The 23,138-nt window shown below is 51.0% G+C and overlaps 2 protein-coding genes across 12 annotated transcripts; one reads left to right on the plus strand and one right to left on the minus strand.

The window, feature by feature from the left end:
• The first annotated feature begins 974 nt into the window (after window positions 1-974).
• NPR2 (natriuretic peptide receptor 2) lies at window positions 975-22,231 on the plus strand. Of its 10 annotated transcripts, none has more exons than XM_044940027.2 (23): window positions 976-2,450; window positions 2,820-2,921; window positions 3,295-3,500; window positions 9,405-9,518; window positions 9,805-9,940; window positions 10,184-10,278; window positions 10,513-10,645; window positions 10,877-10,961; window positions 11,538-11,667; window positions 11,829-11,903; window positions 12,115-12,192; window positions 12,424-12,528; window positions 12,645-12,716; window positions 15,608-15,767; window positions 15,942-16,097; window positions 16,173-16,341; window positions 16,504-16,650; window positions 17,141-17,264; window positions 17,454-17,522; window positions 18,571-18,745; window positions 18,817-18,915; window positions 19,184-19,275; window positions 22,098-22,231. In XM_044940027.2, exons 1-23 carry the CDS (start codon window positions 1,784-1,786, stop codon window positions 22,182-22,184), a joined length of 3,276 nt encoding a protein of 1,091 aa, XP_044795962.1. In that variant the 5' UTR covers window positions 976-1,783; the 3' UTR covers window positions 22,185-22,231. The 10 variants fall into 10 exon arrangements, with proteins under 10 accessions (XP_044795965.1, XP_044795966.1, XP_044795962.1 ...); XM_044940028.2 differs by having other exon boundaries at window positions 11,547-11,667; XM_044940029.2 differs by lacking the exon at window positions 22,098-22,231 and adding an exon at window positions 19,406-19,749 and having other exon boundaries at window positions 977-2,450.
• On the minus strand, window positions 19,851-22,258 carry SPAG8 (sperm associated antigen 8). Of its 2 annotated transcripts, XM_006064376.4 has the most exons (7): window positions 22,117-22,258; window positions 21,171-22,014; window positions 20,895-21,069; window positions 20,661-20,706; window positions 20,462-20,576; window positions 20,269-20,331; window positions 19,851-20,160 (listed from the first exon to the last, which is right to left on the minus strand). In XM_006064376.4, exons 1-7 carry the CDS (start codon window positions 22,152-22,154, stop codon window positions 19,984-19,986), a joined length of 1,458 nt encoding a protein of 485 aa, XP_006064438.4. In that variant the 5' UTR covers window positions 22,155-22,258; the 3' UTR covers window positions 19,851-19,983. The 2 variants fall into 2 exon arrangements, with proteins under 2 accessions (XP_006064438.4, XP_045021013.1); XM_045165078.1 differs by having other exon boundaries at window positions 19,851-20,331.
• Window positions 22,259-23,138: the final 880 nt, after the last annotated feature.

A 23,138-nucleotide genomic window follows, 5' to 3' on the forward strand; every position in this document is an offset into this window, starting at 1 on the left:
AAGGTCCCATGGCAGTTCCTCCCAGCAACCATGATTTCATCCCTCCCAAGCTGGTCCTTGCAATCAGATCAGCTCCTCCAGATCTGAGGTATCTGGGGTGAGCCTTCTAGGCTGGATGCTTAGGAGGGAGGGTGGAACCCAAAGGGGACACAGTGGGCTTCCACTGCTGGAAATGTTCTGCTGAGTCAGTCCCTGAGCTTTTGTCGGGTGCGAGCCTGGGCCGTGAAGGAAGACAAAGAGAAGAGGCTGTTCTGGGGTCCTGCCCAGGAACAGATGGTGTGATGGAAGCCCAGTGGGCTGTGGTGGCCTCTGAGGACCCGGGAGGGCACAGACGGGGCGTAGGGCCAGGAAGAGAGATTGGAGAGTTAAGTCTTAAGGAAAAGGGAGACTCATGGACTTCGTAAGGACTCGGGAAAAATCGGTCCTTGGGACACCTTGGTCCTGGAGGGGCCTGTTCTTCCAGGGAGCAAGCATGTTTTGCTGGTAAAGAGGAGAGAGAGTTCGCAGCAGTGAGAAGGGTGGTGTGGCTCGCTAGGTGGAGGACAAGTGAGGATACCAAATACGTGGGGGTTCCAGACTTCTTCCTGAGGCTGGAGTGTCTGAGGGACTCGAGGAAATTGAGAAAGGAGACCCTAAGAAGAGCGGGATGTGCGAGGGCCGTGTAGACAGGCCCTGGCTCCTGGGAGTGACAAGGACAGCGCGCGCTGGGGTGGCCCGGGGGGCCCGGAGGAGACCGGGCAGGCCTCAAAGTGAGGGGACGCCCGGAACCTCGCCGGCCTGGGAGGCCCTTGCGCGGCGCCCCCTGGGTGGGTGTGAGACCTGTGAGGTCCCCGGGCGGCCGGGTAGGGGTTGGGGGGCGGAGGGGCGGGTTGGGGGAGACAGCAGGCGCCGGAGGGTGGGGCCGGGCGGGGGAGAAGGAGGGGCCGCGGGGAGGGGGCGGGGAAGGCGCGGGGCGGGGGCGGGCGGCTTGCCCGGGGAGTCGCACTCGGCCGCCGCCGGCGCAGCGAGCGGAGACGGCCGGGCCGCGGCGACCTGACCCGGACGAGCGGCGCGCCCGGGGGCCCAGGCAGGGGGCGGGAGGAAGCGCGGGGCTGCGCCGGCCGCCCGGGCCCAGGAGAAGCGGAGCAGAGAGGAGCTGGGACACGGGCGGGGCCGCCGCAGCTCCGGATGGGACCAGCGCCCTGGGCCCGTTAGTCCAAGCAGGAGCTTCGGGAGAAGCCTTCTCAGGGAGATTCACCCCTGCCTTCCCTCCCCTCCGGCCCAGGCCTCGCTTCGCTCCCCGCCGCCCATGGTCCCAGTCCTTCCGCCGCGCCAGCCCCCTCCCACCTTACCCCCCTGGTCCTCCTTTCCGCAGCTCTCTGCCCTCCTAGCCCCTTCGGCCGTGAGGTGCCCCCCAGGCCTTCTCTTTGTACCAGCCTGTCCCCCACCCCCACCCCATCCCAGTCTCGGATCCCCTTTTGCTCCTCAGCTTCAGATTCATCAGCCGACTTCACCCCTCACTGTCCACATCCCAGTCACAGGCCCCCTCGGTCCCGCCGTCCTCCTGCCACCCTACCCTTAGTCCTCCTCAGTCCCTGCCCTGGGCTGCTGGACCCAGTCCTCACCCGCTCCCTCCTTTTCCTCGCCCATCCCTGCCCCTCTCCTGTGTCCCAACCCTCCTGGCTCATCATCACTTCTCTTCTGGCGGTCTTCCCCTGGTTCCAGGCTGGGTGGTGCTGGTGTCTCTCCCGTAGGCCCGCCTGGCCCCGGGTTCTGGGGGCGGTGGGGCCGCTGCTTTCTCCCCATGGCACTGCCATCTCTCCTGCTGGTGGTGGCAGCCCTGGCAGGTGGGGTGCGTCCTCCCGGGGCGCGCAACCTGACGCTGGCGGTGGTGCTGCCCGAACACAACCTGAGCTATGCCTGGGCCTGGCCACGGGTGGGTCCCGCTGTGGCCCTTGCCATGGAGGCACTGGGCCGGGCGCTGCCCGTGGACCTCCGCTTTGTCAGCTCTGAGCTGGACGGCGCCTGCTCTGAGTACCTGGCCCCTCTGCGCGCTGTGGATCTCAAGTTGTACCATGACCCCGACCTTCTGTTGGGCCCGGGTTGCGTGTACCCCGCTGCCTCTGTGGCTCGCTTTGCCTCACACTGGCGCCTTCCCCTGCTGACCGCGGGTGCTGTGGCCTCTGGTTTTTCGGCTAAGAGTGAGCATTACCGAACCCTGGTGCGCACTGGCCCCTCTGCTCCCAAGCTGGGTGAGTTTGTAGTGACGCTCCACGGGCACTTCAATTGGACTGCCCGTGCTGCCTTGCTGTATCTGGATGCTCGCACAGATGACCGGCCTCACTACTTCACCATCGAGGGAGTCTTTGAGGCCCTGCAGGGCAGCAACCTCAGTGTACAGCACCAGGTGTATGCCCGTGAGCCGGGGGGCCCTGAGCAGGCTACCCACTTCATCCGGGCCAACGGGCGCAGTGAGTGTGGCCCGGGCTGTGTTAGGGCTAGGGGAGGAGGGTTGCGGTGTCCCTGGGGCTCAGCACTGGGAGGCTGTAGATGTAGATGGGTGTTGAGGAACTGATGGTGGTGGTTGGGATCAAGAAGCAGACATGGATGGAGCCCCTGGGAGAGGCCCGAGGCATTGTATTGGGCGGGGGTGGGGGGGTGGCATTGCTGGTGGCCGTTCATAGGTAGTGTGAACAGGAAATAAGATAGCATGGAGGGTGAAGCTTGGGTCAGGGAGAGTATGGGGTTGGGGGACGTTGAATCTGGAGAGCAATGTGAGTGCCCTGGAGTAGTGAATGTAGTTGATGGTCACTCCAAAATGTGTGCCTGTCTGTGAGCAGAGACTTCTCAGACTGGGCTGCCAAGACCCCTTGGAGGCATAAGAAGAGTGAGGACTCTGTTAATGGGCTTTGAGGTACAGCAGATTTGGTGGGGAAAGACAGGTAAAGCTCATACTGAGAGAAATTCTGAGCAATCAGTGCCTTTGAGCCTAGGGAGAGGCAGGGCAGAGTGGGGGAGTGAGGAGGTCTGGGTGGGGAGCAGAAGGCAGCGCTCTGGGAAGGGGAGGGGCTCGAGGGATAGCTCCCTTCCTTTGGAGTCTGGACTCAGGCTCTGACTTCTGCCAGATGGTCCTTATGGCCCCAGGGTACTTATGACATAGACTCCCAAGGGGAGGGATGGGGCACATCTGGTGGGTGGTTGATAGGTTCGGGCCTCTATTCCTTGCTAAGCGTGGAAATGCAGACGGTCAGAAAGGGGGCTGTTGAGGGTCCCGGCCCCTCTCTCAGGGGCCCCTCTGTCATGTACCTGCCGCAGTTGTGTACATCTGTGGCCCTCTGGAGATGCTGCATGAGATCCTGCTGCAGGCCCAGAGGGAGAACCTGACCAACGGGGACTACGTCTTCTTTTACCTGGATGTCTTTGGGGAGAGTCTCCGTGCAGGCCCCACACGCTCCATGGGCCGGCCCTGGCAGGATAATCGCACCCGGGAACAGGCCCAGGCCCTCAGAGAAGCATTTCAGGTATCATTTGAACCAAACTTGAAGGAAGGGGGAGAGGAACTTTTGGGGGATTCTCTTTCTCTCACAAGACCCCACAGAAGCCCCAGCAATAGGGGAGAATTGTAAACTATAGGGGTGAAATGGGCAGAGGATTTTCTAGCTTAGTCTCACCTTTGTGGCTCTTTCTCAGTGAGTCTGCCAAGGCCACCTCTTAAGATCTTGGAATGGCTGGCTTTCCTAAGTACCAATGGTAGATATACTGTCAGGGAGAAATGTTTAGGAGAAGATTTAGTCCCAGCCCCTGGGAGGGCTTCCACCCTTTCTGAAGAGGTGAGGCATGATTGCAGTACAGTTAGATATAAGTATGAGATAGGATGTGATTATGGGTCCTGGAAGAGATGCTAAGAACTTGAGTGGTTCAGAGGAGAGAGTCACTGTGGGATGGGTTTAGGGATGGCTTTTATAAAGGAAGCAAGACTCTATTGTGACTTTAAAGACAGATGTTGTTTTCCTAGTCAGAGTGGGAAAGAGGATCTAGGCGGCTAAGAGAAAAAGACAGAAATGGACCTGTTTGGGGGTCCAAGGCAAACTGACCTGACAAGAAAGAGTGGTTCACTTGGGGCAGATTATAAGAAATAATGTTGCAGGGGTAGCCTCAGCTTAAGAAGAGCCCTGAACCTAAGACTGAGGTGCTTGGACTTGAATGGCTGAGTTTTCGAGGTTGGTTGGTTTGTTTGTTTTTTTGTGATGAGAAGTATACTGACAGAATTCAGGTTGGATTGGAAGAGGAGAAGATGGGAGGCAGTGAGACCACCTGTATGTGCTAGCCTAGAACGCGGCCTAGAGGTATGGGCTTGAGCTGTGGTAAGGATGCATGTTTGCTCATTTGTGTCTGACTCTTTGCAACCCCATGGACTGTGGCCCGCTAGGTTCCTCTGTCCACAGGGTTTTCCAGGCAGGAATACTGGAGTGAGTTGCCATTTCCTTCTCCAGGGGGTGTTGATGATAGCAGGAATGAAAAGAAATGGATGTGAGAAACAACTTGTAGGGAGAAGTGACATGACTCTGTTCACTTCTCTGCTCAAAACTTTAAATGACTGATTTCCTACTGAATGAAGTCCTGACTCCTTATCATGACCTTTAAGATTTTCTACAGTCTGTTCTCAACCCACTTTTAAAATCTTACTTTCCAGTACTGCTGAGTATGTCAGCGGCTAAACCTCTCTCAAATCCGCGACCAAACGCTGCCCCCCATCTTTATGCTCTCTGCTCCTTCTGTTCACAGTACTCTTCCTCCCTTCACCCCAAATCTCTGCCTCTTAAAATCATACCCATGAATTGCTCCCCTCTTCTTCCACCAATTTTTCACCGATTTGTGTGCATAAGTATTTTTTTTTACTTATTTATGCATATCCCTCCTTTTCCCAAAAGGATTTGAGGTGGCATATGGGATAACCTTAAGGTCCTTTCAACCCTTAGATTGTTTGACTCTAAGTAGGTATGTATAAGTGCTGGACTTGTTTGGCCACCTTCTCCAGTAAGTGAGGTTTTATATGACTGTTTGTTGTTTTTTTTTTTAATTGGAGGATGGTTGCTTACGATATTTGTGTTGGTTTCTGCCACACATCAGTAGGAATCAGCCACAGGCATACATATGTGCCCTTCCCTCCTGAGACCCCCTCCCATCTCCCTCCTCAGCTCACCCCTCCAGGTTGTCACTGAGCACTGGGTTGAGCTCCCTGTGGCTGTGGTGTGATTTTGTATTTGGTTGCATCTGACTATGAATGACACATCTGTTTGCCCTCCTGAGTCTGTGACTGTCACACGTGAACACAGGCAGTGACAGGACAGGCTTTGTTGATGCTGTAACTTTTGCCTAAAATGACCTTCTCACCTTTTGTCTGTCTGAATAAGGCATTCTTTAGGACTCAGATCAGTTATCTTCCCTTCTAGAAACAATCCCTGAATCCTCAGGCTGGACCGGATTTCCCACTCTTGTGTCTAACTGTCTCCTCTGGAAGTTACTATTCAGTCAATGTTTGAGTCACCTGAAGACTGACTCATTCTATTCGAGTTTACTGAGCACCTGTTACGTCCCAGTTGCTGTGCTAGGTACTAGTATACAGCAGAGAACATGACAGATATAGTCCCTGCCTTTTTGGAGTCCACATTCAGTAGAGTAGACCAACATAAACAAATAAGCAATAATACTAGTACAGAACAAATTGTGATGTGGTATGGTACTTTAAAAAAAAAAAAGAATGGAGTGGTTTGAGAAGAGAGTAATAAGGGAATTGTGCTTTCGCTACCGTGGTCAAGGAAGGTCTCCCTGACCCTCCCATATGGGAAGACTCCACAGCCTTCTGGGCCACATTTTCTTTGTTGAGGGAACATCTGTCTCTCTTGTGGGAGAATTCCTATCAGCCAAGAGGCCCCAGCACTTAGGATAGGGGAGGAGGGATATAGTCCACTAACAATTAGTTACTGACAATTGGTCTTTCAACATTGTGGGAAGTGGGGACACCCACCCCTCCATGCAGTCAAAAATCTGAGCATCACTTTACAGTCGGGCCTTCCCATCAGAAGTTCCACATCTGTGGATTCAGCCGACCATGGATCATACAGTACCATGGTCTGTGTTTACTGGAAAAAAAAAAGCTGCATTATCAGTGGACCCATGCTGATACCTGAGTTCATACCCATGTTGCTCAAGGGCCGACTATAAATTAATTCTCAGCTCTCCCACTCACTGTAGGCATTATTAAGACAGAAAAGCAAAGAGAGAGGTTTTGCTACAGTATAAGAGAAGGGACAGTCAAGAACATGCCAATGGGAAAATCAAGGTGGTGAGGTGGGGAGAGAGGGTGATGGGGTATCCTCTGACAAAGCTCTTCTTAGCCTTTTCTGATCCTGAAGCCGGGCAGGGGGTTAGGGAGATTGTGTGGTCAGTTTCAGACAAGGATGAAAGAGCAGAGAGGCCACACCCTAGACATACCTTGTCCACTGTGGTCCTGGACCGGGCTAACCTGGAAAAGGCGGCAGCAGAGGTGAGGAGCCCCAGATACAGATATCCACGGCTTTCCAGGCGGGTGTCGTGCCCAAGGAAAAGGTCCCGGCTCATGCTGGATACTAGCTAGAGTGGGGGAGAAGACCTTAAAATTAAGTATGTTGCTATAATTTTTAAATGTCATTAAACCGTAGCTGCTAGAGGGCAGGGATCATGCCTAACTGTGTAGTCCATGTGCCCAGCACGTGTTTACTGAGTTAAATCAAGGTGTGTGTTGGGAAGAGGGGGACAGAGTCAGGAATTGTTCTAGAGAGGAGTAGAGCTGGCAGATACTATAAACCGAGATGATCAGTCAGGAGAGGGGAAAATAAGTGGATACAGTGGAACTAAACAAATGACTCAGCTCTAAGGACCCAGAGCCTCTGTCTGGACATTTTAGAACATTAGACAGACTGGCCCAGAAACCCAGGCAGAAGCCACCACCTAGGTGACCAGCATGAGACTGAGTTACAGAGGGGGCACTCCAGCATCTAGAATGGAAGTTAGCACTAAACCAAGGGCTGTGTCGGGCAGCATCTCTTCTGGAGACCACCATTCTGTCCATTGATCGGGGTTAGGTGTGGGTGGGCCCACAGGCTGAGCCAGGTGTCTGCTGCCCTTCCACATTTCCTGGGTGCCCTTCTGGCTTCCATCACTGCTGCACTCATTTTTGGCAGCCTTTGCTTGCCTTTTTTTTTTTCCACCTGGGGTCCCCTATGAAATGGGACACAATGACCTACCTTTACCTTCTCTCTAGCCCCTGAGCAAAAACAGCAATTCTTTGGAGGTTCTTCTGCTTCTCTCTCTCTTTTTTAGTAGCTAGTAACCACAGCAGAAGAGTCTAGCATAGCAGTTTTCAATGTGTGGTCTTGGGATCCTGGGGGCCCCTGGAATCCTTTTATGGGGACCATGAGGTCAAAACTATTTTAAAAATACTGAGATGTTATTTGCCTCTGTCACTCTCATTCTTCCATGATTGTACAGTGGAGTTTTCCAGAGGCTACGTGATGTGAGATGATGTCATCACTCTGGCAGCTATAGAAGGTGTGCTTGTGTATTCTTGTGCTTTAAAACTTTGTCAGTTTTATTTCTCCTATGGTAAATATTGATAGATGTAATCCAAATTACGGACTCCTTGGAGTCCTCCGTAATTTCTAGTAGTAAGGGGTTGTGAGACCAAAAAAATTTGAGAACTGCTGGTCTAGCAAACAAACAAACCTAGGGAATTACTTTTTAAAAAGCACTGGAAATCTATTATCAACATTTGTATTGAAATGTAAATTGTGTGAAGCCTGATCTTTTCAAGTTTCTTTTTGTAATGTTTAAGCATTTTATTTATTTATTTATTTATTTTGCTGTGCTGGGTCTTCATTGCTGCGTGTGGGCTTTCTCTAGTTGTGGTGAGTCAGGGCTACGGTTGTTGCAGTGTGTGGGCTTCTCATTGCAATGGTTTCTCTTGCTGTGGAGCGCGGGCCCTAGAGCGTAGGCTCTGCAGTTGCGGTGCATGGACTCAGTTGCTCTGTGGGGTCTTCTCGGACCAGGGCTCAAACCTGTATCTTTTGCACTGGCAGGTGGATTCTTAACAACTGGACCACCAGGGAAGTCCCTCCAGTCTTTTAACTAACTTTTTGCACTGTCAACCATATCCTACCTTTCTATTTTTATTTTATTCATTGAGTAAGTGTTCCTGAATGAACCCTTCCAGCCCCACCCTCAGTCTCCCTCTCCTTTTTAATTCTGCCTGACAATGGGAGAGTATTAGCAATGTGTGGTCAAGCATCCACACGCTCCAGTAAGAATAATTACCTCAGTAGGCAAACTCTAGTCTATATATTGAATATGTGTTATAAACTGACTTCACTATTTCGTACCTGGAGTGAATTGATCTAGAATAGATCATAAGTAATGTATCTAGTATCTCTACAGTACTTTAGGGATTAAAGACATGGATTAACACAATTGTTAGAAATGACTAGTTTTAATCTATCATTTCACAAAATATATTGATCTAAAGTCTTTCCCCAAAGTTGCCATGCCAGTTTTCTGACCAAGGCAGAGAGGCTAGTGATTGCGGAGGCCTGAGGTGCAGGCCGAGGCCGGGAAGGGGGAAGTGTGGGAGGGCAGTGGGAGCCAGGCAGGCACCCCCGTGGAAGACAGAGAAATGCTGACCGTGGCCAGTGAGAAGTGTGCACAGCTGAGACCACATGTGTCACTGGCTTACCTGTGAGGTGTGTGTGGGCATGGGACCGTGTGCTTTCCTTGTGACTCATGACTTGTGGGACTAGGCTGGTATGCAGGGCAGTACTGCATATAGTGGGTGTTCTACACACGTTAAAGGAATGGGCTCGTGGCTTTTTCCATCTTTTTACAGATGGAATCACTGTATCACAAGTATTTCCCCCACTTGTCATAGGACCTGAAATCTCTTTAACTCACTGGGTGGAAGCACTGGGCCAACATTCTGCTGATAGTATTAGCAGTATTAACACCAGGGAGAGGCGCTGTTGCTCAGGGTTGTCCTTGCTGGGAACAGGTACCCAGAAAGGAAGGGACCGAGGAGCCTTGAAGGATAGTAGGGGCTTCAGGAAGATGAAGAGCCCATTTGGGGGATGGAGTTGACTTTGTCTGTTTCTTAGTCTCCACATTCCCGGAACCATCCGTAAACAGATGGTTCTATCTACCTTGTATGGAGGAGTGCCAGCCCTTCTCCCAGATGTATTAAACACACACACACAGTGTTTAGTATCCTCTCAGCCTTCAGGGTCACCCATGTACATTTTATATCATGTGTATTTCACCACGTTTCTCTCTCCTGCTTCCTCTCTTCCCCTAATTCCCATCTTGAATCCTTTTCACTCTCCCATGTGCTGTGGGTCCAGACGGTATTGGTCATCACATACCGAGAACCCCCGAATCCTGAATACCAGGAATTCCAGAATCGTCTTCTGATTAGAGCACGGGAAGATTTTGGTGTGGAGCTGGCCCCTTCCTTGGTAAGCAGATCTCTCTCTCCCTGAGAGTCAGGCCAGGCTTTGAGGAAAGGCTCTTCTCCCTAACTCAGAATACAGCCTTGGCCACAGGGCCAGCCCTACTGTGGGGGGCTTCCATCTGGGTTTTTCCCTTCTGCCCTAGTGAGGCAGGGATGGCCCCTTAGTTATGGGAGGAGGGAAGAAAGCAAACCAGGAGGAGGAGAAGAAGGAGATCTCAGAGATGGGAGGGGGGCTGGAGAAGGGGCCTGGCAGGACCTTTGGAGAGCACTGCTGAAGTTACCACCCCCAGATGAACCTCATTGCTGGCTGCTTCTATGATGGGATCCTTCTGTACGCCGAAGTCCTGAACGAGACCATACAGGAGGGAGGCACCCGGGAAGACGGACTTCGAATTGTTGAGAAGATGCAAGGACGAAGATACCGTGGTAATGGAGAGGGTCAGATGAGGGCCAGAGCGCTGCTTTCAGGCTCAGGAGTGGAGTGGGCAGAGGCAAACACAGACACCAGGGGCAGGAGAGAGAGTTAGCTGGGGTCAGAGCACCCGGCTGAGGTGGACACATGCTAAGAATGGGGGCAGGGACGGACCGCCAGGTAACTAGAGGGCTTGGGAAGATAGGAGAGGGACCAAGGGCAGATCTCCAAGTAAGGGGTGCTCCTTTCTGTCTTAGGTGTAACTGGACTGGTCGTTATGGACAAGAACAATGACCGGGAGACTGATTTTGTCCTGTGGGCCATGGGAGACCTGGTTTCCGGGGACTTTCAGGTGATGGGGGAGGAGGCAGGGAAGAGAGTGTGGGGCCCACAAACCCAGCTTTTAGGGTCCTTTTGGGGGCAGAACCAAAGGCACTCGAGGCAGGGCCTTACTTTCTCTCCTGGAGCTGCATGATGGTGGTGGGGGGAGCGGCAGGTTGGGGAGAAAAGCAGCCAAGTAGCTGGGTGTGGGGCGAGGAGGCTGGTGGGAGCAGGCCTGTGGGCCCCGTTCTCTCCATCCTCACAGCCTGCAGCCCACTACTCGGGAGCCGAGAAGCAGATTTGGTGGACAGGACGGCCCATTCCCTGGGTGAAGGGGGCCCCACCCCTGGACAATCCCCCCTGTGCCTTTGACATGGACGACCCATCCTGTGATAAAAGTGGGTGTGTGCAGGGACTGGGAGCAGCCCTTCCCCTCTTTGCTTTCCTTTCTCTTATTCCTCCTCATGCCCCGCTGCCCCTGACTCTTAGCTCTGTTTCATCTCGTCTCCTCTACCCTCTCCCTCCTCTCTACCTTGAGATGGGTCTGCTCCCTGCACCTAAGAGCATCGCCCCCTTCTGGCTCACAAGGCCACACACAGTCTTTCTCAGGGTCCCCCTCTCCCCTTCAGCTCCACTTTCAACTCTGGCAATTGTGGCACTGGGCACAGGAATCACCTTCATCATGTTTGGTGTTTCCAGCTTCCTCATTTTCCGGTGAGTTCTGAGCTTTCCGCTGACAGGCTCCCTTAGCTGTAACTCCGTCGTCTCTAACCTTTCTTGTCATTTGTCTTTTAGCCTCGGTCTTCTTTCCCCACCCTGACTTTGGTTCTAGACTGGGTACACTAGTCTAGAATTAGTGATTTTGAGTGGGGTCTTCTATGGGCAAAGGTGAACTTTCCATGGATGCTACCATGGCACTAGTGGTAGAGAACCCACCTGCCAATGCAGGAGACATAAGAGATGTGGGTTCGATCCCCTGGAGGAGGGTATGGCTACCCACTCCACTGTTCTTGCCTTGAGAATTCCATGGACAGAGGAGCCTGGTGGGCTGTAGTCCATAGGGTTGCAAAGAGTCGGGCAGCATTTTAAGAAGGTACTTTATTTTCAGCCTCTGTGTTTTTACATAAGCACAGGGCTTGTGTCCGACCCACAGAGAGTGCTTCACTCTCTCTCTGACCTGTCTCTCGGTGTGACAACTGCAGCCTCAAGAGCTGCCGGGAAGCCCCCACCACCCTGCAGCTGGCTTCTGGGGTGGCAGGATCGGGCTTGCCAGTCAGCTGAGGGGTGCAGTCCTTACAGAAAACTGATGCTGGAGAAGGAGCTGGCCAGCATGTTGTGGCGCATCCGCTGGGAAGAGCTGCAGTTCGGCAATTCAGAGCGATGCCACAAGGGTGCAGGCAGTCGCCTCACGCTGTCGTTGGTGAGCCCTCCTCTCAGCTGCCCCTCCGCTTCCCTCTGAGTGCCTGTCCTTTCGTACCCTGGACCTTTCCCAGCACATCAGCCTGTAATGATAGCGCCTGCACCACCACACCATCTAATGTTCCTTTCATCCTTCCGCCTCCATGTTGCCCTTGGCCCCAGCGGGGATCCAGTTACGGCTCGCTCATGACAGCCCATGGGAAATACCAGATCTTTGCCAACACCGGTCACTTCAAGGTGAACAGTCATCCGCTTATTCTGGTTCCCACCATTTCATCCTGTCTCATCCTCATCTTTCACCTCTTCCTGTGACCCTCTGCCCCTTGTCAGCCTCCTCTCTCTGTCTGGCTGAGCTCCTGGGTCCTCCCACAGTTCTCTAGTCTTTCCCAGCACCCAGAGGCTCCTTCAGAGATTCATGTTCCTCTTCCCCTTTCACCCCTACCCTCAGGGAAACGTTGTGGCCATCAAGCATGTGAATAAGAAGCGCATCGAGCTGACCCGGCAGGTTCTGTTTGAACTCAAACATGTAAGTCATGGTGTATGGGTTGAGGGCCCAGGATAGACACGGATGTGGAAGGGGAAGGAGAGGACTAGGGAATAGTAATACTGGCTGGGAGGGCAAGTGGGTCATTTATAAATAACTTTGAGTTGTGAGTACAATTAAGAGAAAGGTCCTTTCCTGTAGTGGTAGATTTCTGTATCTAATTTTTAGCTCTTTGAATTCTCTTTTCTTCCTTTTTTTTTTTCTTTTGGCTAGATGAGAGATGTTCAGTTTAACCATCTCACTCGCTTCATTGGTGCCTGCATAGACCCTCCCAACATTTGCATTGTCACCGAGTATTGTCCTCGTGGGAGTTTACAGGTGTGGGATCTAGGTGGGGATTATGGGGGCAAGGGAGATAGACCCAAAATTACATCAACTGTGCAGGTGACAGTGGGCAAGGATAGTCACATCACCTATTCCATGTCACCTACCAGGATATTCTGGAAAATGACAGCATCAACCTGGACTGGATGTTTCGTTATTCACTCATTAATGACCTTGTTAAGGTGAGTCTTCCCCACTCCTTGAGTTCATCCACTTTAATAATGCCTCCTTTTTTCTGTCTTTGCTTAGGATTTCTCTTCCTGGTCCTCTAAAAATTCCATTCTCTCCACTTCCCCTTATTCTGAAGATTGGCTAATAATGGGTAAACAAGGGATCTGGGGCTTTCAATTGGGAGGAATGAGTTTTATTTGCCACAAAGAGTCTTCATAGCAAATTTTTGTTTTCCTACACTAGACACCTCAAATCTCTCTCCATCATCCTTTTATTTTTTTTAACCTCCAAGAGTTTACATTAAAATCTCTTAGCAGGGAAAAATGAATGGGGTCTCCAAACATACTTATCTTCTGGGTTTTTTACCCTCATTTTTCTCTGTCATTTACCCTCTAGCCAATATGTGGCATATCTGCTCTTTTGTTCAGAAAAACTGAAATTCAAAAAGAACATTTTACTAAGTAAATGTAAAGTTTAAATTTACATTAAAAAAGTAAGTTTTACTTACTTCTCTAAATAAAACTGAGAAGCCAAGGAAAACGATGCTGATCATTTGGTATCTTCTAAGATACTGCTGCTGCTGCTGCTGCTAAGTTGCTTCAGTCGTGTCTGCCTCTGAGACCCCAGAGACGGCAGCCCACCAGGCTCCCCCGTCCCTGGGATTCTCCAGGCAAGAACACAGGAGTGGGTTGCCATTTCCTTCTCCAATGCATGAAAGTGAAAAGTGAAAAGTGAAAGTGAAGTCGCTCAGTTGTGTCCGACTCCTAGTGACCCCATAGACTGCAGCCTACCAGGCTCCTCCGTCCATGGGATTTTCCAGGCAAGAGTACTGGAGTGGGTTGCCATTGCCTTGTCCATTTAAGATACTAGGCTTCAGCTATTTTCAAGTGACCCAGAGATCCATGGATTTGTGGAGATCTAAATTTGCATCTCGGAGAAGGCAATGGCACCCCACTCCAGTACTTTTGCCTAGAAAATCCCATGGATGGAGGAGCCTGGTAGGCTGCAGTCCATGGGGTCACTGGGAGCTGGACATGACTGAGCGACTTCACTTTCACTTTTCACTTTCATGCACTGGAGAAGGAAATGGCAACCCACTCCAGTGTTCTTGCCTGGAGAATCCCAGGGACGGGGGAGCCTGGTGGGCTGCCGTCTATGGGGTTGCACAGAGTCGGACACGACTGAATCGACGCAGCAGCAGCAGCAAATTTGCATCTTGCACAGGTGTTTAGAAGCAAGTCCCTGGGTCAGTGAGCTAGCCTAGTGGATCACCTGTACCACACCTGATCTGGCTTTGGTTAATCTGATGAGTTCTAATGAAGTTATTTTAAAAATTTTGTGTGTAATGTAAAGTTTGCCATTACATGAGAGAGAAATTATTAGGTCACGATGTGGTGCTCAACTGGAGATGTGATGATAAATTATAAGAAAAACATGACTCTTAAGAGAACAATGATTTGATGGAAAGGTGATTTATAACAAATCCAGAAGCCTAATCATATCTATATTCACAAATTTGGAGATTTCCAAAGGTTTGTTGATGTCAAGATGAAACAAATAAGAAGAAAGAGTTCACAGAGACTAGAGTTTTGAATTGTTTAGGCCCAATGCTAAACATTTAGAGGAGTTTTGGTTAGCACTGTATCCTTTTTTTATTCCACCCAAACTGACTTCCCAGGGGAAGCATCACTCTATCCTCTTAGGACCTGCCTTAAGAGTCCTTCACAGGCAAAGGTTCTCTCCTCTCTGGCCCTGTTGGGTCAGAAGTTTCAGGCTTCTGCATTGATTTGGCAGCTACCTCCTACCTTGGTCCATTTTCCAGGGTTTTTAAAAAAAATTATTTATGTCTTTATTTTTGGTTGTGCTAGGTCTTCACTGCTGCATGTGGGCTTTCTCTAGTTGCCGTAAGCAGGGGCTACTCTTCATTGCAGTGCATGGGCTTCTCATTGCAGTAGCTTCTCTTGTTGTAGGGCCCAGGCTCTGGTGCTCAGGTTTCAGTAGTTGTGGTTCACAGGCTTACTTGCTCTGGGTCACGTGGGATCTTCCTGTACCAGGGATTGAACCTGTGTCCCCTGCATTGGCAGGCAGATTCCCATCCACTATGCCACCAGGGAAGTCCTAGGTTTTCCTAATTTACCATCTTCTCCACTTTCTCTCTGGTACGCATTCCCTCTAGATCACTTTTCTTCTCCATCTCGACCTGCCTGCCTGTTTATGATTATATGTTAAAGTTTCCAACTGGCTTATCTTCCTTGGTGCATCTAGGTAGTCTTAATACCTGGATCTCAAAGCACGCCTTCCTGAGCAGTGGCCAAGCATTTGAGGCCATCATGGGTGTAGTATTCTTGGAGTTCACCCTCATAATTCTGTTCCCTTCATTACTCGGAAGACAAACTGCCCTTTCCAGGGTAATAGCTGATAGCTCCCCTTGTCCCTCTTCTTATGTATGTCTCCTGTCCCTGGTGCTTAGGCGCTGATATACTGCTTAAGGTACCAGGAAGAGATGGTGGTGGTTTAGTTGCTAAGTTGTGTCGGACTCTTGCAACCCTATGGACTATAGCCTGCCAGGCTCTCTGTCCATGGGATTTCCCAGGCAAGAATACTAGAGTGAGTTGCCATGCCCTCCTCCAGGGGATCTTCCCAACTCAGGGATCAAACCCAGGTCTCTTGCATTGTAGGTGGATTCTTTACCATCTGAGCCACCAGGGAAGCCCATGGAAGAGATGACTCTCCTATTTTTGCCTGCTTCGAGTGGAAACTGTACAAATGATGCCTTTCAAAATTAGCATATTGTTTTTATGGCCCTGAGATCTTTAGACAGCTAGCTAATGCCCATCTCGTGGAGAGGGGGTATCCTAAGCCAGATATGATCCAATCCTATGACTTGATCTGTATCCTGCAGGGCATGGCCTTTCTCCATAACAGCATTATTGCATCCCATGGGAGTCTCAAGTCCTCAAACTGTGTGGTGGATAGTCGTTTCGTGCTCAAAATCACAGACTATGGCCTGGCCAGCTTCCGATCAACTGCTGAACCTGATGACAGCCATGCCCTCTATGCCAGTGAGGCCTTTCCCCACAACCCACTTCTGCATTGCCCTCCCCCGGCCCTGATCATTTCCACTTAGGGAGGGTGGGAGAGGGAGTTGGAGTGGCAGTACTGTGGCGAGTATTATGCGAATGAGCCCAGGTGGGCTTGGGGATTCCATCTTTGAGGACCTGGTTCCTTCTTTTCAGAGAAGCTGTGGACTGCCCCAGAACTGCTCAGTGGGAACCCCCTGCCAACCACAGGCATGCAGAAGGCTGATGTCTATAGCTTTGGGATCATCTTACAGGAGATAGCACTTCGCAGTGGGCCTTTCTACTTGGAGGGCCTGGATCTCAGCCCCAAAGGTAAGTCAATCTACTACCCGGCACTTCCCCTACCTGGAGGACCTTTTCTTCAACCAAGCCTTTGATCACCCTCAGAGATTGTCCAGAAGGTCCGGAATGGTCAGCGGCCTTATTTCCGGCCAAGTATTGACCGGACGCAACTGAATGAAGAGCTAGTTTTGCTGATGGAGCGATGTTGGGCCCAGGACCCAGCTGAACGACCAGACTTTGGACAGATTAAGGGCTTCATTCGCCGCTTTAACAAGTAAGAGGGCATGACGGGGCAGGGGCTCCCCAGGGATAGAGGCCTCATCAGTCTTAGTGGATGAGGTGGGGCTGGTGCGGCCAAGAGGGTAGGTGGGCTGGGTAGAAAGCCCTGGAGTCTTGACCATCTTGGAGCATGTACCATATCATGGCCTCCTTCCAGGGAAGGTGGCACCAGTATACTGGACAACCTTCTGTTGCGCATGGAGCAATATGCCAACAACCTGGAGAAGCTGGTGGAGGAGCGCACACAGGCCTACCTGGAGGAGAAACGCAAGGCTGAGGCTCTGCTCTACCAAATTCTACCCCAGTGAGACTTCTGACCCCTTCCTGAATTTTCCTTTGGTATCTGCTCTGTTGCTTTCTACCTCATCCAGCTCTTGACAACTCCCTTCCCAACCCTCAGAACCCTGCTTTGTCACATCTTTGCTACCGTGAACCCATTCTGGCTCTAGACCATGTTTTTCATTCTGTCTCCAAATGAGCTGTGCTGCCTTCTTCCTGGCCTCCTATCCCTTCTTCTTAGGATGCTGCTCTACCAGAGCTTCACTCCAGTGAGTGTAGGTAGAACAGTCCCATCTTAGGACATTTGGCCTGCAGCCCCAGGGATCCTCTTCCAACCCCCACCACGTGTCCACCCTATCTTGCTCTGGACTGTCAGGACTTCCCAGCCACCTTCCTTCTCCTCCCCTAGGCTCAGCTTTCATGTTAGAACCCATCTCTGCTCCAGCCATACACTCTTTTCCTCTCCCTTTGCCCCCTTCTCTGAGTCTGGCTTGGACTGTACCCTTGCCTCCTAGTTCAGTGGCAGAGCAGTTAAAACGGGGAGAGACTGTACAGGCTGAGGCCTTTGACAGCGTTACCATTTACTTCAGTGACATCGTTGGCTTCACAGCTTTGTCGGCAGAGAGCACCCCCATGCAGGTGAGAGACAGGTTAGGGGCCAGGGACGGGGTGGGGACCTAGGGAAGCTTAACTGGGGCATAGAGAAACTTGATAATAGGAAAGACTAGCTTGTTCTGGAGTTTCCATATCTTGCCACGGCTCGTGTGTTAAGAATTCTTAGAAAGTCAGGCACGGGTTTTGAGGCCTCTACTTTCCTATCCCTTTTAGGTGGTGACACTTCTTAACGATCTATATACATGCTTCGATGCCATAATTGACAACTTTGACGTCTACAAGGTGAGAGCTGGGACTGCCCTTCCACTGACACTCTAAAAACCAGTCTCCCCGAACCCCACGTGCCTTACCTGCCCGTGGTCAGTTTTCCCGCTTGAGTCTCCAGCATTCCAGTGCTGGAGTGCCCTTTATAGACGACTGAGGCTCTGGCACTGTAGTTGTACATCCCAGTCTAATCTCTTGTGAATCCTTGAGGCTTCCCTAATCAGAACCATCACAAGATCTAGTCTGCCACTTTTTGCCTGAGGGTATGGTCAGAGTCTAGCCATCTTTTCTCTTCATCCCCTCGACATGGAGGGAGCATACAGGATGTGGGTATAGAATGATATGTTGGGATGAAGGACAAGCTATGTAGTGAAAGCTTTTTGTTGAAGTCATTGAGTCATTTAGGGTAGGCTTTATGGTGCTTGGGAGTAAAAAATGATATGACTTTGTGGCTAACTGTGTGGCCTTGGGCAAGTAAGAGAAGCTCCTTGAGCCTCAGATATTTTATCTGTATGATGGGAATAATAGACTTATTGTGAATAAGTGCCTAACATTGTGTAGATAATAAATACCCACTTTTGTCCCTTCCCTTTGGATTCACTCTGCCATCTCTTATTTACCATAACGAAGAATTCCCATAAACCCTTTATTCGGATTTACCAATTGTTTGTATTTCCCATTTGCTTTATTAAAAAAAAACTATCTATATATCCATATAATTATTTTCTGAACCTTTTGCAAGTAAGTGGCAGACATAGTGCCCCTTCATTCCTAAATAAGTCTGTGTGTAGTCCCTAAAAACCAGGACCTTCTCTTACACAGCTTCAGTACAGTTAACAAAGCCAAGTGCCTGCTTTCTTTCCTTTGACACTTTGGGCTATGTAGGGCTTATTTCATTGGGCCTGCTTCTCCCAGATTCTCAGGACTGGGGCACTTATTTGGCAGTCACTGTCTGGCTTCCTGGCTGCCAGGATGACTCATAGTGGTACTCAGCTTGTCTCCTCTTACTCTTCCCCACGCCCATTGATACAGATAGAGATGACCTTTTTATCCCCCTCTCAATCAGGTAGAGACGATTGGAGATGCCTACATGGTGGTATCTGGTCTCCCAGGCAGAAATGGTCAGCGTCATGCCCCAGAAATTGCTCGTATGGCCCTGGCGTTACTGGATGCAGTTTCTTCCTTCCGCATCCGCCACCGACCCCATGACCAACTGCGGCTACGCATAGGGGTCCACACAGGTAGGGCTGATTCTCCCTCCTGCCCTCGTATCCACTTTCCCCAGGCTCTTCCAACCTGTTTCTTCTCACAGGGCCCGTCTGTGCTGGGGTCGTTGGCCTAAAGATGCCCCGCTATTGTCTCTTTGGAGACACGGTGAACACTGCTTCCCGAATGGAGTCTAACGGTCAAGGTGAGACATCAACCCTCAACCTCAGCCCCAGCCTCCATCTGGGTTGGCCTTTTCTTCTTTTCAGAGTTCCTCCAAATCTCTCAATTGGATAGACCGCAGTTCCTGATTTCCCCATCCTTGGACATATTTTGGTTCTAGTGCATGTGCCCTGGGAAGACTGAGACCCTCTGGAGGGATGGTGGTTGGATAAAGCTCTCCCTGATACTGCAGTTCTTTGGTTGCCTTTTCTTTAATTCCTCTTTCCATCATCTCTCTTGTCCTGCCCCAGCCCTGAAGATTCATGTCTCCTCTACCACCAAGGATGCCCTGGATGAGCTCGGATGCTTCCAGCTAGAGCTTCGAGGGGATGTGGAGATGAAGGTGATGGCAGGCCACAGGGAGGGAGTCATGGAAAGGGAGGATCAACGTGACTGTGGAGGCTGTGGGGGAAGAGAGGGAGGTACGAGGAATAACAGAAGAATCTGAATTATCTCTGCTCCCCCAATTCCAGGGAAAAGGAAAGATGCGAACTTATTGGCTCCTAGGAGAGCGGAAAGGACCTGCTGGGCTCCTATAAACCCTACTTCTTCCCAAGTCAGACAATCCCCTGCTGCTGGTACCTGGGTGGGCAGTAGCCATCATCTCTCCACACATCAGAAGTGGACATTGTCACATGAGATGGAAATCAACATGTATAAAACCCCCACCTTATATGGAAACTGTTGCCCTTTGCAGCTCAGTCTTGTACATATACCTGTTCCTCTCTGGCCTGGTCCCCTTCCTCCCTACCTTCTGTAAATATCTGTATCTAAACCAGAATATTTTGGCCAAATATAAAACAAACAAACAAAAACAGTTATGGGTAACATAGTCTGTGTTAGGGGCGGCTCCAAGGAAAGGTTCTGGGGTATGGATACAGTAACTCACAGAATCACTGAATCAGCAGTCTCAGGATAAGAGAGAACACTTTTTATGTAAAACCCTGTCACCAAGTACAGACCAATTCATTTCCTCCCCACCTCTCCAGTTCAGAGAGGAGATTCCATATTCCACATCTACTTCCCTCCTCAGCCCTTAGACAGGAGTAGTTCAACCCCCTCCACCACCCTGTCCCCCTCCCTGACAGGCAAGGGAAGATATTTCTCCCTGTTGGGAATAACTCTCAGGTTCAAAGGGCAACGGCTGCCCTAGAGACAAAGGCACAGGTGTTGAGAAACTGCAGTTCTTCCGGAACGGTGTGTCTAGTGTCCTGATGTTACTGACACCCTGGAGGAGTGCCAGAATGAGGACGGGGCCTGCTCTGCCCCAAGTGAGGACAGAACAGCCTCCTCCCCTCCTTTCACCCACTCCCAACAGCCGGTCACCCTCACACACCGGTAGCTGAGGTGCCCTCTCTAGCCAGAAGGTTTCAGGCTGCTCTGTATGGTAGTCGTGGATCTGTGAGGGAAATACTGCATAACTCTTGGCCTGAAGAGTTAACTCTTCAGCCTCTGGGCTGGCTGCTTTCCCACAGCCTGTCAGGACCCAGCTGTACAAGGGTGGGAGGTGGGGGTGACTGCGTTCTTACCTTTGTTGGGGCAGGAGGCCCTGCCTGCACCAGCTCCTTTTTGTAGTCGTGGTGTGTCACAGACTCGACCTCAGAGTCCTTCCTTGTGGGTTCCTGCTCTGCCTGCACCTCTTTACTACAGAGGCCTGGGGAGTGTCAAGGGCATTCTCCCCTGACTTTTGTCCTCCCCCTCCCCATTTCCCTTCACCCAGCCTCTCACCAGATTTGTTGGCGCAACAGCATCTCCAGTATGGCTTCACGCTTCCCTGGGGGAGGTCAGAGAATGGACAGAATAGAGGAGGATGCTTAAGAAACAGGCCCAGAAGAAACAAAGTTGGGGAAAGGAGGAAAAATTGGGTTTTGTCCTTATACCCCTCAGACAACCATAGGCCCACCTGATATTCATTTTTTTCTCTACTGAACTCATTCTTGCCCATTCTCTCATGTTTCATACCTCGAATTGGCTGACAGTGGCTTGTTGGGGGCTGGTATGAGTCTTTCTGGGTGGTGCAGGAGGACATGGGTGACTGTGGCTGCAGGGTCAGCAGTCCCCGGTGTCCGTGTCGGAAAAAGAAACTCTCAGAGCCATCCTGCATGACTGGGACTTGATCCAGGTAGTTGGTGGCTCTCTGTAGGCCCCAAGTTGAGTGACAATGATATCCTTCCTTGTACCTACCCCCATCAACTGGGGGCAGCCTTCAAGAAAAGGGAGCAGGTCAAACCTTAATACCTCCTCCTCCCAGTTGTAGAGAAGGCACTGGCCCCGTGGCAGTGTTTCACTGAGAACCGTACTCTTCCCTTCAACTTCGGGGGGCTTCCACAGCCCTCGGGCACCAGGTTCTGAGACTTTTAAAAATTTCCAGGATTGTTTCTGCGGCTCCCAGTGACAGTGGTGTTTGCAGCCGGTATAATTAGGGATAAGATCTCCCCTGGGGTTTCTGAAGCCTACAGGAGCAGAGAAGTTTAACCTAGGGCCATGGCCATGGCCTGGGCTATGCCTAGAATCAATAGCAGGACCAAGATCAGTGCCTTGACCAGAGCCACCGCCAGGACCCTGACCAGAGCCACCACCAGGACCAGGGCCGTGGCCAGGACCTTGACCAGAGCCACCGCCAGGGCTACCACCAGGACCAGAACTGGAGCTAGGTCCAGGGTCAGAGCTGGAGTCAGGACCAGGGTTAGAGCTGGAGCCAGGAACAGGGCCAGAACTGGAGCCAGGAATAGGGCTACGGCTAGAGCTAAGGTCATTTGTAGTATAGGGATTCCGAGCAACATGGGAAAAACAGGCAGGCTGAAAGCCGAGTCTCCCGTAGCTTATCTTGTGGGTAAATCTGGGTCCAGTGTAGCGCTCTGTCAGACTGTCAGAGGAGGGCTCCGTGAGCAGGTTCCCATGAGAGTAGGGGGCTGGGCTCTTTGTCCATAATGCAGCTGCTCTGGCAGTGGAGGCGGCTGTGGCAGCTGCTGAAGCTGCTGCGGTTGCAGCTACCAGGGCAGAGCTATGACGGCCATCCCAAGAAGAAAAGGGATCGGAACTGGACCCTAGTCCGTCCGAGCTGGGCTGTAAGTCTAAACATCTGGAAAAAAAAAAAAAATGAAAGCGGCAAAGCTGTCAGAAGCACAGCAGTCTGTTAACTTCCTTGTTCCCTTCCGCCCGCAGCCAGAGCTGTGGCTCTCACCGCGACTGCGATCTGTCAATAGACTCAGAGGTCTCCATCTTCCGACGCCAGCTACCGGGTTGCCATAGGGACGGCAAATCATGCCAGGAGACTGCGCAGAACTAGAGCTGGGCGGACGTGGAGGGTCAGGGTGTTGGCAAGTTCTCTGCGGGGCGGAAGTCTTAAACCCGCTGTGGTTTGGAATGGCTGCCTTCCGTCTGGATTCCCTTCCGCGTCAGCCCGGCTCTTAAAGTTCCGCTGGCCTCCATACCTAAGCAGAAATTTTTGAGGTTTTCTAAGGTGGTTCTATGGGGTCGCACAGAGTCCGACACGACTGAAGCGACTTAGCAGCAGCAGCAGCAGCAGCAAGGTGGTTCTTCCAGTCCAGCGTTTCTCATGATGTACTCTGCATATAAGTTAAATAAACAGGGTGACAATATACAGCCTTGACGTACTCTTTTTCCTATTTGGAACCAGTCTGTTGTTCCATGTCCAGTTCTAACTGTTGCTTCCTGACCTGCATATAGGTTTCTCAAGAGGCAGGTCAGGTGGTCTGGTATTCCCATCTCTTTCAGAATTTTCCAGTTTATTGTGATCCACACAGACAAAGGCTTTGGCATAGTCAATAAAGCAGAAATAGATGTTTTTCTGGAACTCTCTTGCTTTTTCCATGATCCAGCAGATGTTGGCAATTTGATCTCTGGTTCCTCTGCCTTTTCTAAAACCAGCTTGAGCATCAGGAAGTTCACGGTTCACGTATTGCTGAATCCTGGCTTGGAGAATTTTGAGCATTACTTTACTAGCATGTGAGATGAGTGCAATTGTGCGGTAGTTTGAGCATTCTTTGGCATTGCCTTTCTTTGGGATTGGAATGAAAATTGACCTTTTCCAATCCTGTGGCCACTGCTGAGTTTTCCAAATTTGCTGGCATATTGAGTGCAGCACTTTCACAGCATCATCTTTCAGGATTTGAAAGAGCTCAACTGGAATCCCATCACCTCCACTAGCTTTGTTCATAGTGATGCTTTCTAAAGGCCCACTTG

This window comes from Bubalus bubalis, chromosome 3 (genome assembly GCF_019923935.1).
Source record: "Bubalus bubalis isolate 160015118507 breed Murrah chromosome 3, NDDB_SH_1, whole genome shotgun sequence".
NCBI classification, from domain to species: Eukaryota; Metazoa; Chordata; class Mammalia; order Artiodactyla; family Bovidae; genus Bubalus; species Bubalus bubalis.

Bases quoted from the DNA above. Each gene is read 5' to 3' on its own strand.
- NPR2 (XM_044940027.2), top strand. From the start codon at position 1,784: ATGGCACTGCCATCTCTCCTGCTGGTGGTGGCAGCCCTGGCAGGTGGG. The intron at 3,501-9,404 runs GTATCATTTGAA...CTGTGGGTCCAG, and splicing joins CCCTCAGAGAAGCATTTCAG to ACGGTATTGGTCATCACATA. The intron at 16,342-16,503 runs GTAAGAGGGCAT...GCCTCCTTCCAG, and splicing joins TTCATTCGCCGCTTTAACAA to GGAAGGTGGCACCAGTATAC.
- SPAG8 (XM_045165078.1), bottom strand. From the start codon at position 22,154: ATGGAGACCTCTGAGTCTATTGACAGATCGCAGTCGCG. The intron at 21,070-21,170 runs GTATTAAGGTTT...TGGGGCCTACAG, and splicing joins TCTACAACTGGGAGGAGGAG to AGAGCCACCAACTACCTGGA. The intron at 20,707-20,894 runs GTATGAAACATG...GACCTCCCCCAG, and splicing joins CCACTGTCAGCCAATTCGAG to GGAAGCGTGAAGCCATACTG.